The 18,547-nt window shown below is 42.6% G+C and overlaps 1 protein-coding gene across 1 annotated transcript in view; it reads right to left on the bottom strand.

Annotated features, from left to right (window-relative positions):
- Positions 1 to 8,163: 8,163 nt before the first annotated feature.
- LOC311127232 (nuclear receptor subfamily 6 group A member 1-A-like) overlaps positions 8,164 to 18,547 on the bottom strand; it is a gene marked incomplete at both ends in the record, with an annotated part of 181,756 nt that continues 171,372 nt past the window's right edge. The window contains 7 exons of the mRNA XM_084159031.1: positions 8,164 to 8,300; positions 10,376 to 10,528; positions 10,809 to 10,930; positions 11,208 to 11,462; positions 11,679 to 11,906; positions 12,668 to 12,834; positions 16,484 to 16,603. Coding sequence (XP_084015157.1) covers positions 8,164 to 8,300; positions 10,376 to 10,528; positions 10,809 to 10,930; positions 11,208 to 11,462; positions 11,679 to 11,906; positions 12,668 to 12,834; positions 16,484 to 16,603 — 1,182 coding nt within the window. The remainder of the gene's footprint in view (positions 8,301 to 10,375; positions 10,529 to 10,808; positions 10,931 to 11,207; positions 11,463 to 11,678; positions 11,907 to 12,667; positions 12,835 to 16,483; positions 16,604 to 18,547) is intronic.

Here is an 18,547-nt window from a genome sequence, read left to right on the forward strand (position 1 = left end):
ATTCTACAATGTAGAAAATAGTAAAAATAAAGAAAAAAAAAATGAGTAGGTGTGTCCAAACATTTGACTGGTACTGTATATTTATTTTAAAGACTCTCTTCCGGAAGCTAATTTCCTGCAATTCTATCCATTTTGCCATGGGGTTTTATACTGTGTATTTAAAGACAGTATTATTGACATAGCTCATTCTAATATTTATACTATTGTACATTACATTGTAGTTACACAGTTTATAAACACTGCATATTTATTTATATACTGGATTCTTGACATAGCTCACTATAATATATCTACTGTTGTACATATCATTCTTAGTATATCTTGTGTAAATTCATCCAGTGTATATACATTTAGATTACATTTGGATTACTGTTACAGTGCTTTTTGGGATGTTAATTGGATTCATTCCGACATTTCTTGATTTGTTGTTGTGTTTTTTTATATACATTTTTGATTATTTGTGTACTTGTTTGACATTATACTGTTGCACCTGCTATAACATCTGCTAAATTGTGTACACGATCAATAAACTTTGATTTGATTTGACACACATACCCCTTCCCTCCTTCCCCCCACCCTGAACAATAACGATATCACTGGTAAAAAAATCCAACCCTCCCTCCCCCTTCCCTCTTTAATCCATGCTGCTGAGCTTCCTGATGAATGTAACCTTGTTCCCCTGCATTCCTGATGGATGTTCCCTTGTCCCCCTGAATTCCTGGCACGCGACTCCCAGCTTCCCTCAGACCCCTCGGCTTTACCTCGCCAGCCCTGTGATTGGGCGCCGCTGATGTGGTACGCCAGGGTTACCCTGTGGCAAGGAAACACTGGTGCTGGCCCTGAGATGGTTGAGGTTTGACGTAAGTAGGATTCACCTCTGGCACCTCATAGAGCCTTGGAACAGGACACATTGGTTTTTACTGTGTTTAAATGTTGTTTATAACTTTTGCCACCTCCCCTGACTGAAAACTTTGAAGCAAGTTTGATATAAGCTAAAAACACATTGGACTGGTTTCAGTGAAGTATACATGCGATATAACATGTCCTTGGTGTAATTCCTCATTGAACTTTACTTCAGCTCCTGAACAAACGCTTAGTCACACTGAAGAAAATGACTGAAGTACAACACACGTGCACTGATTAAGCCAGCACTGAGCACCACCTAGCCCGTGTGTAACAGTGGAAAACAAAACGGCAGATGGACACAAAGGCTAGCGATAGCTCACCAGAGGAAAACAAAATACAGGCTGTGAAGGCCTAACTCAGTGTGAAAGCCTAACTCAGTGTGAAGGCCTAACTCAGTGTGAAGGCCTAACTCAGTGTGAAGTCCTAACTCAGTGTGAAGGCCTAACTCAGTGTGAAAGCCTAACTCAGTGTGAAAGCCTAACTCAGTGTGAAGGCCTAACTCAGTGTGAAGTCCTAACTCTGTGTGAAGTCCTAACTCTGTGTGAAGACCTAACTGTGTGAAGACCTAACTGTGTGAAGACCTAACTCTGTGTGAAGTCCTAACTCAGTGTGAAGTCCTAACTCTGTGTGAAGTCCTAACTCTGTGTGAAGTCCTAACTCTGTGTGAAGTCCTAACTCTGTGTGAAGACCTAACTCAGTGTGAAGGACTAACTCAGTGTGAAATCCTAACTCTGTGTGAAGGCCTAACTCAGTGTGAAAGCCTAACTCTGCGTGAAGGCCTAACTCTGTGTGAAGGCCTAACTTAGTGTGAAATCCTAACTCAGTGTGAAGGCCTAACTCAGTGTGAAGTCCTAACTCAGTGTGAAGACCTAACTCAGTGTGACGGCCTAACTCAGTGTGAAGGCCTAACTCAGTGTGAAAGCCTAACTCAGTGTGAAGGCATAACTCAGTGTGAAATCCTAACTCTGTGTGAAGGCCTAACTCAGTGTGAAAGCCTAACTCGGTGTGAAGCCCTAACTCAGTGTGAAGGCCTAACTCAGTGTGAAGAACCTAACTCAGTGTGAAGTCCTAACTCAGTGTGAAGTCCTAACTCAGTGTGAAAGCCTAACTCTGCGTGAAGGCCTAACTCTGTGTGAAGTCCTAACTCTGTGTGAAGTCCTAACTCTGTGTGAAGACCTAACTCTGTGTGAAGACCTAACTCAGTGTGAAGGCCTAACTCAGTGTGAAGACCTAACTCAATGTGAAGGTCTAACTCAGTGTGAAATCCTAACTCAGTGTGAAGGCCTAACTCAGTGTGAAGTCCTAACTCAGTGTGAAGTCCTAACTCAGTGTGACGGCCTAACTCAGTGTGAAGGCCTAACTCTGTGTGAAGGCCTAACTCTGTGTGAAGGCCTAACTCAGTGTGAAGGACCTAACTCGGTGTGAAGCCCTAACTCAGTGTGAAGGCCTAACTCAGTGTGAAGAACCTAACTCAGTGTGAAGAACCTAACTCAGTGTGAAGTCCTAACTCAGTGTGAAGTCCTAACTCTGTGTGAAGGCCTAACTCAGTGTGAAGAACCTAACTCGGTGTGAAGACCTAACTCAGTGTGAAGGCCTAACTCAGTGTGAAGAACCTAACTCAGTGTGAAGTCCTAACTCAGTGTGAAGTCCTAACTCAGTGTGAAGACCTAACTCAGTGTGAAGACCTAACTCAGTGTGAAGGCCTAACTCAGTGTGAAGGCCTAACTCAGTGTGAAGGCCGGTAAGTGGCCTCATCTGCAAACTACTGAACACAAGGTGACCCACCGGAGCATCCTCAAGGTCCCCATGACAGCACACAACAAACCACGTGTCCATCTTTGTACAGCCAAGCTCAAGTATTTTCTGTTACATTTCCTGATTTTCATTTGACATCTTGCTCAAATCTTGGAGGAGCAGACAAAATGTCCCTTCAGGACACAGAAGCTGCAAGAATGAGCTTTACACAGTAGAATGTCATTTTGGTAAAGCCCAACAAAGCATTACACTTTTCACATCCTTTATTGTGTATGCTCTCTTCAGGTGGAAGAGTCCAACTTTGTCAGTTAAAGGGGGTCTACAGATGTGTGATGTGCAGATAAAGGTGGGAATGACCTCAGATCTTAAAGGACAGGCTGTACCTCTGATTTCCCATTCCAGGGCTACCAGGTGGGAAAATTTAACAGGAAGAGAGGAACGATTGGGCCCAAAAAAACACTGTCACTTCCTATAATAATTTGTGGGAACTCCATAAATAGTGACGCAATTCTGCAGCCACTTGACCCACTGGACATTGGCGGAAGAGGAACCAGGATCCTCCTTGAGAATGGGAAAACAAATGTCTCTACACAGGGAAGATTTGACATAATGTATAGCAGGTACAGGATTACTAAAACCATAAAGGAGATTTGTTGGAAACTTATAGATTGTGTCTTTAATGAAGATGATGTTCTGAAAAGTTACAAATAATGCATCACTGTGTGGAGTCAACTAATCTTCTAGAGGTGAGAAAATGCCTCTTTAACTATCGTTTGAATTCCTCTACTATACACACAGTAAAGACTGTTTAGACAGCTCCTAGATAGATCTGACATTAGTGAAGCGTTTTTCATCGTTAAAATAGCAGTGGAGGCCTTGGCTTCCTCTGGCCCATTTTGAAATGTGGCCAGCTACGTAAATTCCCCAGAGCTGTTGTGGGCAGTGACGCTGTCAGTGGCCCTGGCAAGGGAGCTCAATTTGGCACAATATGGGAAGCCATTATTTCTCCTTGGCTCAGATTGACAAGACAAGAGGCACATGCTAAAAACGGCACCCCTTTCTCTGCCCTGTCCACAGGAAGGGGAGGAGCCAGCGACAGGATGTGACTGTCACACAGCAAACGGACTCCCTGTAATTTATTACAACGACTCAGCTCTTTTATTTGGAGGTCTCTGGTGTAACAAGGCACCGCTATCGCTGAGTAAATACCCCACCGTGTTTAGACTAATATAACCTCTGTGACCCGGGCTATCATCTGTATTCGCAAGGATCATGCGTATGCCTCTTAAAATAGGCACCCTATATGATGGGTGATCAGTGGCTATTTTCATTTGTGCTCGTCGAATGCCATCTCAAAGGCGTGGAGAACAAACGGGGAGTGGAGGGTCACGGACATTCACCAGAAGTGGACAAGTGGACACTTAAAGAGAGTCTGCTGAGAGTGCATCCTAAATGGATAAGCTGGGGACATTCATCTGAAATGTTACTTTTGATCAATTATACATTTTGGGGCAAAGGGAGAAGAGTAAACACATTGAGGCCTTGGTCTCACAGCTGCACAAGGTTCACCTTTATTTAGTTTCAAGTCCTAACATTCTATGCATGCTTTGAACACTTATTGCTCTGATAGCCACAGGTAGTCAAAGTTACAGTCAGGGCAGACACACGGACACAAAGTATATAAACCCATGATGGAGGTTAAAGCTAGAATCCTTAGTTGCGACATCAATTTTTGGACTTATTTATTAATGATATATACCCCATTTATTCTTGAACAATATTACATTTACATTTGACACTTTAGTCATTTAGCAGACGCTCTTATCCAGAGCCACTTACAGTTAGTGAGTGCATACATAAAAATAAAAAAAACATTATACTGGCCCCCCGTGGGAATCGAACCCACAACCCTGGCGTTGCAAGCGCCATGCTCTACCAACTGAGCTACACGGGGCCCATTACTTCTAAATGCATCATTAGTTTAGTTCAACTGTCGTTCCCCATCAGAACCCAAAATAAAACGTAGCTTGTTTTACTCCGATGTTTGTAAACAAAGAAAATATAAACAAACACTGTATAGCCTCAAAATATGGTTAAAACTATCATTTTGATATCATGGATGGTCATTCCTTGCATTCATAGCTCTATCTATGAATTTGAGAGTGGTCACATTTCTCCAGGCCCATCCCTCTGCTTTTTACCAAAACTGAGGTGGGGTGATCCCTTTGTTATTATTTCAATTAAGGATTCTAGCTTTAAGAAACAACATGTTACAGTAGAACATCACATCTCTTAACTTTAGAATTTCTCTGTCTGCAACTTTTTTACACCCAGAACACCAACATAAACAAACAAAGCATTGTGCCCCCCAAAAAACATTCTATGACACCTGATATCACTGCAATTCAAAAGCCTTTCTTTTGATTGATACATTCTATCAAAGAGAATGAGAAAATGGATTTGCCGAATACGTTTGAATATCGGCAGTCGTGTATTGAAAATAAGCGAGAGGTTATCAGGCACCATATTGGTAAAGTGTATAATGGCTTTATGCATAAGACCCCAACAGTGTTCCCTTGAATAAAAGAAAGTGTTGATTGTTACACAGCACAGCAGAGTTAAGCATTATGAACGCAAATGCAAAGGTGTTGTGATGATCTGGCCCTATTCTTTTTAGCACCTAGTGGTTAGGGTCCTTTACCACTTAAATTGAGGAAGATTAAAAGGTATCTTCCCCAACTGAGTAAGATTAAAAGGTATCTTCCCCAATTATAAAGCCAATATCCATTAAAACACACACACACACACACCGGTCAACAAACATCTAACATCTCAACCATGAACCAAAGCGGAGCTACTCTGTCAATTTTAATCCCTGAGCTGCAGGATGCCCCTTGAAAACTGGACACCACTGACAGATAGCGCCTCCCTACAGGCCAACACATGCATCACAAACCGTGCATCTCCAAGATGGCTACCTTGTTTCTGGTAAATGACTGGGACAGAATACTCGATGAATCCCAAACCAGCTCCTCGCCCCTACCAACTCACTCGGAAGGACCTCCATTGTCACGTGTTGCTGACGAAACTCAGAGGGTGACTTCCAGAGTGGCGAGGGGATCAATAAACCCATCAACTTTAGGACACACTCGTGGATAGTATTTCCCTCTGGAGCCTGCAGCCTTGCTGGCTTGGTCGAAGTGGCTGTCGAAGGGTCTAATTAGCCCCTACACCCTTGATAATTTCACTACCTCAGCTTTGGGACACTTATGCATATGGAAGAGGCACGTGTGAATGTGCAAATGGAGGGCCGAGGGGTGCGGGAAAGGGGGTGATTTGGGATTCAGCCACTGAATTAAAAAAAACGACAAATCCTAGTCACTTATACTTCAAACAATCAAACATCTAATTGATATGCAAAACATTATTGTAAAACAACAAAATACATTCCAAGTAAATGACAAATGTTAAACGTTTAATAAAAACAGACAAAAGCGGGACATTGAATAGATGTGGCTAATTCATTTACGAATAGGCATCAATTCCCATAGTTTGTTCAAAGACGTGTGTATGCAAGAGGTTGTCAGAATGGCTAAAATAGAGGAACTTCTAGGCCTGGTCAAAATGCCACAACTGGCTCTGACTGAGGACCTATAGCTAAACCATTAACTCTGGCACAGTACCTTCACTTAAATCATTGTCTGGTGCAAATATGTAAACATTCAAAGATATAACAAATATATTCAGTTCTATTTGGAATGTTTTGAAGGGGAGGGGTGCACTCTATGAATTTGACTGCCAGTTATCCCTTACCACAACATTTATTTCCTTACAGTAACAGTACCGAAGTAACACTCCTAACTGATCGAGTCTGGTCATTGCTGCACTTTTTTGCCTTGTTTGTAACACACCTGAGAATACAAGTGAATATGAGTCTAACCAGTCACAGAACCTTACATCAATTCAGAACCCAAATTGTATCCTTATTAGTCCATTAAAATCGTATATTCTATTCCATATAGTCCAAACACCCACACAAATACAACAACTCCCCTAAAGAAAAAAAGTCCCCAAAAGACAAGACGGCTACTTACGACGTCCCCCAAAACCTACAACTACTAATATTAAATGCAATTCAACAAAGTGATCCTGAGTAACTTCTGAATGCCGTATACCAAACTTCCACCTTACCCTGTTTAGAACTCAAGTTCTTGCAAACTCAAGTGAGAAAATATCACAGAAAACATTAACTGGCAGCTGCAACCTTTTTGTTGACGCACATGCAGACATAACAATCGCTGTGACCCTAGAGGTCATAGGTGGGATTTTGCTTTGAACATGTCCCTTGAAAGAGTAGAGTGCACAACAACGATACTCTTGAACTATGGCTGAGCTTGCCACTATTGGGCAGCATTTCGCATCTATTTAAAAAACCCACCCACACCCTGGGTTTTCAACAGTGTGCATATTGCACTTCTCGTCCTCCCAGGCATCTGCAGTAACTGGTACATCTCAGGAGAAGGTCGACTGGGACAGCAACGTTTTACTGGCCTATCATCACCAATCCCAGAGTGGTCCTTCAGTTAATTAATTGATTGATCAAGAAATAACAACAAATATCATCGGAAAATCTTTCAACTTTAGTTGAAAACATGAAAGAACCGCCTTCACTTCCACTTACTTCAATATCATTAGCCTTAAAAATACCCGTATCAATTTTGACTAAATTTCATTTTTACCTGCTGAAAGGCTTGAGTAGAAATGTAAATGAAAAAGAGACTTGAATATGCCGCCACTTTATGTTGACATTACTAGTGATGGAATACAAGGCATCAGTGAAGGCAGCTTGGGAAATCTCATCTGTCACTATTGGCAGATGTGTTTGAGTAGATATACCAATACCACTTGAGAAACCTCACCCCCCACCATGATACATTTCACTAATCTTAAAAAGCTAAATGTATAGCATGTAGTATATATTAAAACTCAATTTAACTACACTTAGTAACTGAGTGTATCTTTGGAGACCTTTGGTAACAATCATTAACGTCACATTGATTTTTTTTTTTTAACACAGTGGGGAAGTATATCGCATGTACTTTACTGTAACTGAGGATAGTACAAACATACCAAAGACTGCTGAGGTTATCTTTTCACTGACACAGGCATATGTCCACTGAAAACACAACCAATACTTACTGAGGTAGTCATTCAGTAACACTAGTGTTTTCTAGTTGATCCCCAAACAAAAAAACTTCCTGGAAATCTATACGAAAAATAGCTACCATGTTAACACTTCACACACGTGTAAACTGCACTTACATGTGTGAACAATGCATTGGTTGTGCATTTCTTGTTGCGGAGGCGTGAATACATTCAGATCTGTCGTGTAATAAATACATTTAGGAAAACAATTAAGTTTAAAATAACTGTCACATTCACAAAAGAAAGAAGGGGGTCACCCCCTCCTTCAGGTGGACGGTGGGTTTTGAGAGGCGTGGCTCAGTTGCCAGGGTTGGGGCCTGTTGTCAGGCAGGAGGTGGTGCCTGCTTGGAGGGTGTTGGGGCTGGACTTGCAGGAGTGCAGGACGGCCTTAAACAGCAGGGGGAGCTGTTCCAATGGAACATTCACCAGCTTCCCTGGAAGGGCCGACCATTTACATTACATTTGACATATTAGTCATTTAGCATACGCTCTTATCCACTTACAGTAGTGAGTGCATACATTTTCCTACACTACCATCAAAGACAGTAAGCACAGAAACAACAACCTCTCTTAATCCCATCTATCCTCCAAACAAAGGCAATGGACATTGATGTGCACTTCAGTATTCGCAACCACATATCTATTACAGTACAGTATTTACCATACCATACATTGGGGTGTATAATGTTTTCCCTTGATGCCATCCCATAATAAGATAGGATGAACATTAACCTTAGACACACTGTGATGTATACAAAATAAACACTGCACACAACATAGCACATACAGTTGAAGTCGGAAGTTAGGAAGTTAGGTTGGAGTCATAGGTTGGAGTCATTAAAACTCGTTTTTCAACCACTCCACAAATTTCTTGTTTACAAACTATAGTTTTGGCAAGTCGGTTAGGACATCTACTTTGTGCATGACACAAGTCATTTTTCCAACAATTGTTTACAGACAGATTATTTCACTTATATTTCACTGTATCACAATTCTAGTTGGTCAGAAGTGTCATGGCTTTAGAAGCTTCTGATAGGCTAATTGACATAATTTGAGTCAATTGGAGGTGTACCTGTGGATGTATTTCAAGGCCTACCTTCAATCTCAGTGCCTCTTTGCTTGACGTCATGGGAAAATCTAAAGAAATCAGCCAATACCACAAGTTTGGTTCATCCTTGGGAGCAATTTCCAAACGCATGAAGGTACCACGTTCATCTGTACAAACAATAGTACGCAAGTATAAACACCATGGGACCACGCAGCCGTCATACCGCTCAGGAAGGAGACGCGTTCTGTCTCCTAGAGATGAACGTACTTTGGTGCGAAAAGTGCAAATCAATCCCAGAACAACAGCAAAGGACCTTGTGAAGATGCTGGAGGAAACAGGTACAAAAGTATCTATATCCACAGTAAAACGAGTCCTATATCGACATAGCCTGAAAGGCCGCTCAGCAAGGAAGAAGCCACTGCTCCAAAACCGCCATAAAAAAGCCAGACTACGGTTTGCAACTGCACATGGGGACAAAGATCTTACTTTTTGGAGAAATGTCCTCTGGTCTGATGAAACAAAAATATAACTGTTTGGCCATAATGACCATCGTTATGTTTGGAGGAAAAAGGGTGGTGCTTGCAAGCTGAAGAACCCCATCCCAACCGTGAAGCACGGGGGTGGCAGCATCATGCTGTGTGGGTGTTTTGCTGCAGGAGGGACTGGTGCACTTCACAAAATAGATGGCATGATGAGGAAGGAAAATTATGTGGATATATTGAAGCAACATCTCAAGACATCAGTCAGGAAGTTAAAACTTGGTCGAAATGGGTCTTCCAAATGGACAATGACCCCAAGCATACTTCCAAAGTTGTGGAAAAATGGCTTAAGGCCAACAAAGTCAAGGTATTGGAGTGGCCATCACAAAGCCCTGACCTCAATCCTATAGAAAATGTGTGGGTAGAACTGAAAAAGCGTGTGCGAGCAAGGAGGCCTACAAACCTGACTCAGTTACACCAGCTCTGTCAGGAGGAATGGGCCTAAATTCACCCAACTTATTGTGGGAAGCTTGTGGAAGGCTACCCGAAACGTTTGACCCAAGTTAAACAATTTAAAGGCAATGCTACCAAATACTAATTGAGTGTATGTAAACTTCTGACCCACTGGGAATGTGATGAAAGAAATAAAAGCTGATATAAATCATTCTCTCTACTATTATTCTGACATTTCACATTCTTAAAATAAAGTGGTGATCCTAACTGACCTAAGACAGGGAAGTTTTAGTAGGATTAAATGTCAGGAATTGTGAAAAACTGAGTTTAATTGTATTTGGCTAAAGTGTATGTAAACTTCAGACTTCAACTGTACATTGCACATTACCCATGTCATACACACTGTACACGTTTTGTATAGCCATATGCATAATACATATTGCACACCTTACAATGAAAATGGCTATCAGTCAGAGCTGAAAAAGGTCTACATTTTAAGCTGACAATTGAATGAACTGTATGTACTCACCTGCGATGTGGCGGATCTCAGGGAGGCACATCATGATCTCAGGGAAGCGTTTGGGCTGGTGAGGGTACTTATACTCAGCCACGTCCTGGCATACATACCAGTAACGCCTGTTCAGCTTCTCCAGCTGAGAAATGTTAGTAAGCCCTCGGATATCTGCACAGAGGAGAGGGTTATGGTTTACGACGACGACTAATACAGACGTCCCTTTAAAACAATAAAGGAGTGCTGCCTTCATTGCCAGGACTTGGTTTAATAAAATATGAATTAAATAGTATGCACAGTTTGTAGTGACATTTCAGATTATATTTCATAGGTGACATTTAAAAATAAAAAAATCAGTGTAAAGATTAGCCCAGCAGCCATTGTATCATCCCAGCCTTTTTGTAATTTCCAACATATTTTAAAAGTATGTAGAATTGACATAGAGTAATACCTTGGTTGAGGAAGTTGATGGCTTTTATACAGGCATACTCCTCGTTGCTAACCTTCAGCTGATGAAATTTGCGGAACAGGTATATCAATCTCTCCATCACATCCATTCCATCTTCACTAAACCTGGCAGATGATGAGAGATAATCAATTAAAATCAATCATTTTAAAGAACGGCTTAAGTTGCATTTAAAAGCCTTAATGAATAATGTATCCCAGGACCGGTATCCCTGACCCAGATTAAGCTACAGACTAGGCTTAATCTGGGTCAGGGAAACCACCATTCCTAATATTCTCCCAAAAGGCCAACCTTGAGCCAAAGCTATGGCAATGGAACCCAAACCCGGATCCATGTTACCAGATTCAAGAACCTGGAGACCTAAGATCCTGGGGCTTCTCTTACCCTTGCAGCTCGTAGTCAGAGGGCGAGTACTTGGTGGTGACGTTGGCCAGGTCCCCGAACATCTGGCTGCTGTAGATGGTGAGGCTGGAGAGGAGGATGAGCTCCTGCCAAGTGGCGCTGAGCAGCAGGGTGTAGTCTTCGATGGACAGCTCGCAGAAGAAGGGCAGCCGCTTGATCCAGGAGATCTGCCGGAACAGCAGCTCGTCTGCCAGCCGGCAGAGCAGGGCAAACAGCTCCCCCTGGGTCACCCTGTACCTGGGGGACGCACGGCAGAGAGGGCGGTGTGAAGTTTAGGCATGACAAAAAGGGTGATCGATAGGACATGAGGTCATGACCTATTCTTTTTGTAAACATCCGACAAAACAAGACATCTGGTGTCAAGACCCCAAACCTTAAAAGTCTATCATAAGAAAACAACGTAGCACGTCAAAAGCACAGTCCGACGCAGGTGTGTGCGCCGTTGGAACTCACCCATCTTCTATGAGCATGGGGGTCCCCAGGGGGGCCAGGTCCTCGGCTGCCACCAGTTGCGAGACAAGGGTCTGCGATTGGGGGTACAGGCTGCGGGCCAGGGTGGGCCTAAGGACTGACTGGGCATAACCAAAAAGGTGTGGCAGGAACTGGTAGTGTGAGGACACGGGCATGCCCACGTACTGGTCCCGGTAGGTAGCAGTGTAGCCATTCATTTCCAGGGATCTGCTGCAAAGACACAAACCAGGAAACCATTATGTAGTAAAGTACTACTCTACTATAAATACTTATTACACTGTGCTTACAGAAATAATTACACAGGAATAAGGGCACCATAATGTAAAGTATGACAGAGTTTTCTAGACAAATGTATTTTTTCTGGGCACAGGGAAGCACGAAAAAAAACATGACAGAACTCTACGCTTTATCATGCAGGTAGCGCCAGAGTGAACTGGGTTGCAGACAGAGAGCATCGACCCTGAGACAACCACGTTAAGGACAGCATTTATCATTGTGGAATGGCAGGACTTCAGCAACAGCAGAGGAATGAAAACTGTGTCCGCTGTTTCCGCGGCAACAAACCCCGGGAGAATCCAGGAGCGAGGAGCTTCAAATTCTCCCATAAATGTGCTTAGGAGTGAAATGTGAGTGACCTTACATATGAACATGAGAGGAACCTTCACTCAATCGCATAACAACATGATTCGAAAAAAACTTTACTGGTAGGCATGCAATGGAAAATTCAGAGGCGTCATGAAGCTGAGGGGACAAAATAAAATGTATCCGTGTCCGTTTATAGGACATACAACTGCCAGATATAGGTCATTTTATTCAGAAATGAATTTAAAGATATTGAATTTGGCCACAAATTGTTAATGCATTTCGCTCCTGGGGGAAGTCATAGTTACTCAGCCAGTGGTGTCTCTCGGTCAGTGCTCCGACCTTTAACCTTTGAGGTGATGGTCTGTACCCCTACAACAACAGCTCACCTGGACGAAAGGGTGGAGACCGGCGAGGGTTGGTTGCCCTCGGAGACGCCGTTGTCGGGGGAACTGTGGTCGCTGTCGCCGTTGTTTCCCCATGTGTGCTCTGGCAAACCAGCATCCTCCTTGAACTCCTGGCCTGTCATAATGCGTTCCATTTCTTCATTCGAAATCTATAGCAGAGAAGCGAGGGAAAAAAGGAGGGTGGGAAACAAAGAAGGAGGTAAGAGAAGAGAAAGCCTCTGTTCATTTTCTCTTGTCATTCAGTATTGGCAAAGGGTTATTGATTCAGGTGCATTAGTCCCTGTACAAACAAAAGCCAGTTTGTCTGACGATTCGAAAATGGTATACATAGGTCATTGTCAAGTTTGTTATTCAGCTATGTAGCATTATAAACCATGCTCATGAGAAATTACGTGGGTTTTATATAAATGTTTAAAGAATGTTCCCGAGACGGTGGCGGGCAACTTTTCTTTCACATATTGTCAGTATACCCGGGAACAGTGGAATCAATATGTGGAGATGAGAGGATTTAAGAAGGCAGGAGTTACTTATTAGACTGGAGAACAAAACAAGCACCCACGGACATATCTCGCACACGCTCTTGCACGCTTTGCCTCTGGAAAATAGGTAACTTTTTCTCTGCCACACAAGCTGTGCCCTCCTATTCTCTGTGTCTGAAAGGCGTCTGATTACTCCGTTGCGGCACTATAGTTCCCATCTGAGCAGAAGGGTGATTTAAGCCTAATGAGTTCACCCTATCTGCAATAATGAGGGACAGACTTGACTGTCTCGCAGGGCCTGAATCCAGCTTTGGAGCAAGGACACCGATATTGAGGCAAGTGCTGGAATCAACTGAATGATTTTGCTCCTTGAAAGATGCTAGGCAGAGAACGTTACCTAAAACTATTCTGCAGATACTTTCCAGGCAAAGAAGCAAGGCATTTCAAGTATTGCAAAATATCATGCAGGTACAGTAGTCTAGTAAAGACTGACTGTTGGTGCCATTATTGTGTGGTTTTGAACATTTTGGGATGACAATAAGAATAAAGTTGGTGAAAATGAAAGCCTACAACAATTGGGTCACAATAAGCCACAAAAGCCAACAATTAATCATTTAAACCAATTAAACTACATTTTTTGACCCGTTAAAACATTTGGAAATGTAATCTACTGCTAAAACGTTCTGGTTTTCACCGCCAATGGAACATTATTCGAACTCATCAATCAATCTTTGTGTTCAGCTACTCAGCTGCTTTCAGGGGCCTCTCTTTAAAAGTACACCTGGAAAATAACCTATTTTTTTAGTTTAAAGTCTCAAAACGTTTTAGCAGTTTCAAGTTTTTGTAGTGTTTTGTAGCTGAACATTTAAAGGCTGAAATGGATGGAACATAAAAGAAGCAGATAATAATAATCTGAAGAGAATAGATTTGAAAAAGCACTTCAGGTCCATGTTGTACACGAACGTGGGCTCTGAATCAATTGAAGAGAGAATCATGTCCCTTTTCGAGCTGCATTCCCTGTATTGTGAGAAACATATTCTATGTATACGCTTTACAAACTGAATGATGGAACTGAAAGTTGTTTCTTCTATTGAGGTTGGTTGCTTTGTAAAAAACAGTTTCACATTGGGAGGAACCACAGGAGGTTGGTGGCACCTTAATTGGGGAGGACGGGTTTGTGGTAATGACTGGAGTGGAATCAGTGGAACGGTATCAAATACATCAAACACATGGTTTCCACTGAGAAGAACATAGAAGACACTGTATCGCCACAGTGCACAACTGAAGTCACTGACGGCAACAGTGTCTGCGGTGTTGTGTTCAGTACGGAGAAAACTTTTTGAAACAGAGAGAAAAAGGGAGGGACTACTTGAACTTGTCCAATAAGAACACAGATTTATTGATTTATTTTGCTACGGAGTGATGTGTGAAGTACTAAACACGACCCTGGTTTCATTCATGCCCTAGACACTTACTTGATCAGTTTATTATGCCATTAATTGGACAGAGAGAAACTGTATTAAACCGGAAAAATGTAATCCAGCAGGCACTGTGCCTGCCCTTGAGTCAAAAGGTTTACAGTGGCTTGTCAAAGTATTCACCCCCCATGGCATTTTTCCTATTTTGTTGCCTTACATCCTGGAATTAAAATGGATTTTTGCGGTGTTTGTATCATTTGATTTACACAACATGCCTACCACTTTGAAGATGCAAAATATGTTTTATTGTGAAACAAACAAGAAATAAGACAAAAAAACAGAAAACTTGAGCGTGCATAACTATTCACTCCCCCCCAAAGTCAATACTTTGTAGAGCCACCTTTTGCAGCAATTACAGCTGCAGGTCTCTTGGGGTATGTCTCTATAAGCTTGGCACATCTAGCCACTGGGATTTTTGTCCATTCTTCAAGGCAAAACTGCTCCAGCTCCTTCATGTTGGATGGGTTCTGCTTGTGTACAGCAATCTTTAAGTCATACCACTTATTCTCAATTGGATTGAGGTCTGGGCTTTGACTAGGCCATTCCAATACATTTAAATGTTTCCCCTTAAACCACTCGAGTGTTGCTTTAGCAGTATGCTTAGGGTCATTGTCCTGCTGGAAGGTGAACCTCCGTCCCAGTCTCAAATCTCTGGAAGACTGAAACAGATTTCCCTCAATAATTTCCCTGTATTTAGCGCCATCCATAATTCCTTCAATTCTGACCAGTTTCCCAGTCCTTGCCGATGAAAAACATCCCCACAGCACGATGCTGCCACCACCATGCTTCACTGTGGGAATGGTGTTCTCGGGGTGATGAGAGGTGTTGGGTTTGCGCCAGACATAGCGTTTTCCTTGATGGGCAAAAAGCTCAATTTTAATCTTGATGGCCAAAAAGCTCAAATGTAATCTCATCTGACCAGAGTACCTTCTTCCATATGTTTGGGGAGTCTCCCATATGCCTTTTGGTGAACACCAAATGTGTTTGCTTATTCTTTTCTTTAAGCAATGGCTTTGTTCTGGCCACTCTTCCGTAAAGCCCAGCTCTGTGGAGTGTACGGCTTAAAGTGGTCCTATGGACAGATACCCCAATCTCCGCTGTGGAGCTTTGCAGCTCCTTCAGGGTTATCTTTGGTGTCTTTGTTGCCTCTCTGATTAATGCCCTCCTTGCCTGGTCCGTGAGTTTTGGTGGGCGGCCCTCTCTTGGCAGGTTTGCTGTGGTGCAATATTCTTTCCATTTTTTAATAATGGATTTCATGGTGCTCCGTGGGATGTTCAAAGTTTCAGATATTTTTTTATAACCCAACCCTGATCTGTACTTCTCCACAACTTTGTCCCTGACCTGTTTGGAGAGCTCCTTGGTCTTCATGGTGCCGCTTGCTTGGTGGTGCCCCTTGCTTTGTGGTGTTGCAGACTCTGGGGCCTTTCAGAACAGGTGTATATATACTGAGATCATGTGACAGACCATGTGACAGTTAGATTGCACACAGGTGGACTTTATTTAATTAATTATGTGACTTCTGAAGGTAATTGGTTGCACCATATCTTATTTAGGGGGCTTCATAGCACAGGGGGTGAATACACATGCACACACCATTTATTTTTTAGAATTTTTTTAAACAAGTCATTTTTTTTCATTTCACTTCACCAATTTGGACTATTTTGTGTATGTCCATTGCATGAAATCCAAATAAAAATCAATTTAAATTACAGGTTGTAATGCAACAAAATAGGAAAAACGCCAAGGCGGATGAATATTTTTGCAAGGCACTGTATGGGTAGGACACAGGTAAAATACCTAAGACTGGACCAGAACAGAAACAGTGATAAATTGTGGCATACCTCGACAGGTCCAATGCTCTTATTCCTTCCCCCTGGCATTCCATCCTCTCTGATTGCTGTGGAAAGACACACAGACACACAGAACTTAGAAAGCCCATTCTGACATACATTTCTGACAAACTGTAAATGCATTTCACATCTTCCATAACCATTCTAAAATAGACTAGTTGAAAGAAAAGAGATGGTGACAGAAGGGTTGGAGTAGGTTCAGCAACTCAACATAGGATGACTGGCAGTTTTTACTGTTGAGGGAGATCTATGTGGAAGGCTGTAGAATCTGAGCTGTGAAGTTTGTGGAAGGGACCTGGCACCCTCTAATGGTGAGAAAAGGCATCAGGGTTTTAACTGGTCTGAACTGGAATAAACAGAAATAGAAGACTATTCTAAAGAGAATATGATTGACATCAATACTTAAAAATAACATCTCTAGAATGTGAAAGAACTGAATGGATAGTAGAGAAATTGAGTTGCGTGCTGAATTAACAGTTGAATGGTGTGTGTGTGTAGGAGGCTGCTGAGGGGAGAACGGCTCATAATAATGGCTGGAATGGAGTAAATGGAATGGTATCAAAAACATGGTTTTCATGGGTTTGATACCATTCCATTCATTAAATTCCATTCCAGCCATTATTATGAGCCGTTCTCCCCTCAGCAGCCTCCACTTGTGTTCAGGTGTGCGTGGACGTGTGTCTGAACATTTGAATTTGAAAAACACAGAACACAGAAGCCCTCTCTTCTCCTCTGTTCTGTCTTTCTGTTGCCCTCCTCCCTACATTGTTTATTACCGTCACACATACACATCGAACGCATGTCTAACTGACTACTCCCAGCTGAGAGACAAGGTCCATCTCAGCTGACAGACAAGGTAAAGGAGCAGGTTTCAACCTGTTCTTACAGTCACTCACATACATAAGGCTGCAAACGCTTGGTGCAGTAGATGTAGTAGCCACTGGTCAGGCTTTGTGGATTTGACTAAGGTCCTTACCACTATTCCTATTGTGTGAAATTGAGCTTAGGTGGGTGTGTTCTCAGCGGCTGCCACAGGGGGGCAGTGGAGGCACTCTCTCATGCTCAGCTCAGGCCACTAAGCATTTCGCACATCGAATGCTGCAATTGTTTGCAGACCAACCATGCCATTGGTTCAAATGCATTCTTTGGGGAATTAATGGGGGACCATTCCTTTGCACAAGTGCACACTCTAAAGAGAATAGCTACGAGGGGGGTGCATTACAAAGATGATGTACCATGAGGAGGTGCACTTGCTACCCGTCACCCCTCATCAAATAAAGCCATTAGTTTACGGTTAGACCAACAAAAAATTACATGTCTGTGTACTTCAAGGTCATAGACACATATTCGGCAGTGACTACACACTCTAATTGGATTATCTGTATATCGCTGAAGGTGCTTCACCGTGCTTGTAAGTGAGCACCAACTGGTCTCACAAATCAGATAACGCTTGTCGTTTCTCGTCGTCCAATTCCAGCCTCTGCCTCGGGGCCATTGATTAACCAGCTGGTTGAGGCCTCCCTCATTCTTCTTCCGTTCCTTCTCCCCTTAGGCGTGGCAAATCCAAAGGCGATATTTACCAATAACTTTGCATATCGAGACATCAAAGCAATGGATTTCTCCTCCTCTTCTCGGGTTTCGGCACAGCACGTCCTTATCTTTTGGAATATCGAGGATCAGTGAGTGTCGGTAAGTAGAGGTAGAACATGGAACGGGAGAGAGTACTCGTGTTTCCCCAGGGGGCTTATCGGAATGGGGAGGTAAGTTGTTTCATGGCGCGGCGAGGTTGAAATTGTGATTCCGGAAAGCGGTGTGTCATATCTTCTCTGCTTCCCATTATGATGGTGGTGTCATCTAAAAGCAGTTTAGCACAGCAATCACACTGATGGCTAATGACACCAGTGACATTCTTCAGTGTCCTCCGGATGAAGAATGGAATGCATGTGTATGGTTAATTCTCTTTAATAATATGGTCTTTTAGCAGACACATTTATCCAAGCGCTCCTAAAATATTACGTACAGTAAGGCAATTCAATCAGATTTCCAATTTCAAGC

This window comes from Coregonus lavaretus, assembly GCF_964263955.1.
Source record: "Coregonus lavaretus genome assembly, chromosome: 4".
NCBI lineage: Eukaryota > Metazoa > Chordata > Actinopteri > Salmoniformes > Salmonidae > Coregonus > Coregonus lavaretus.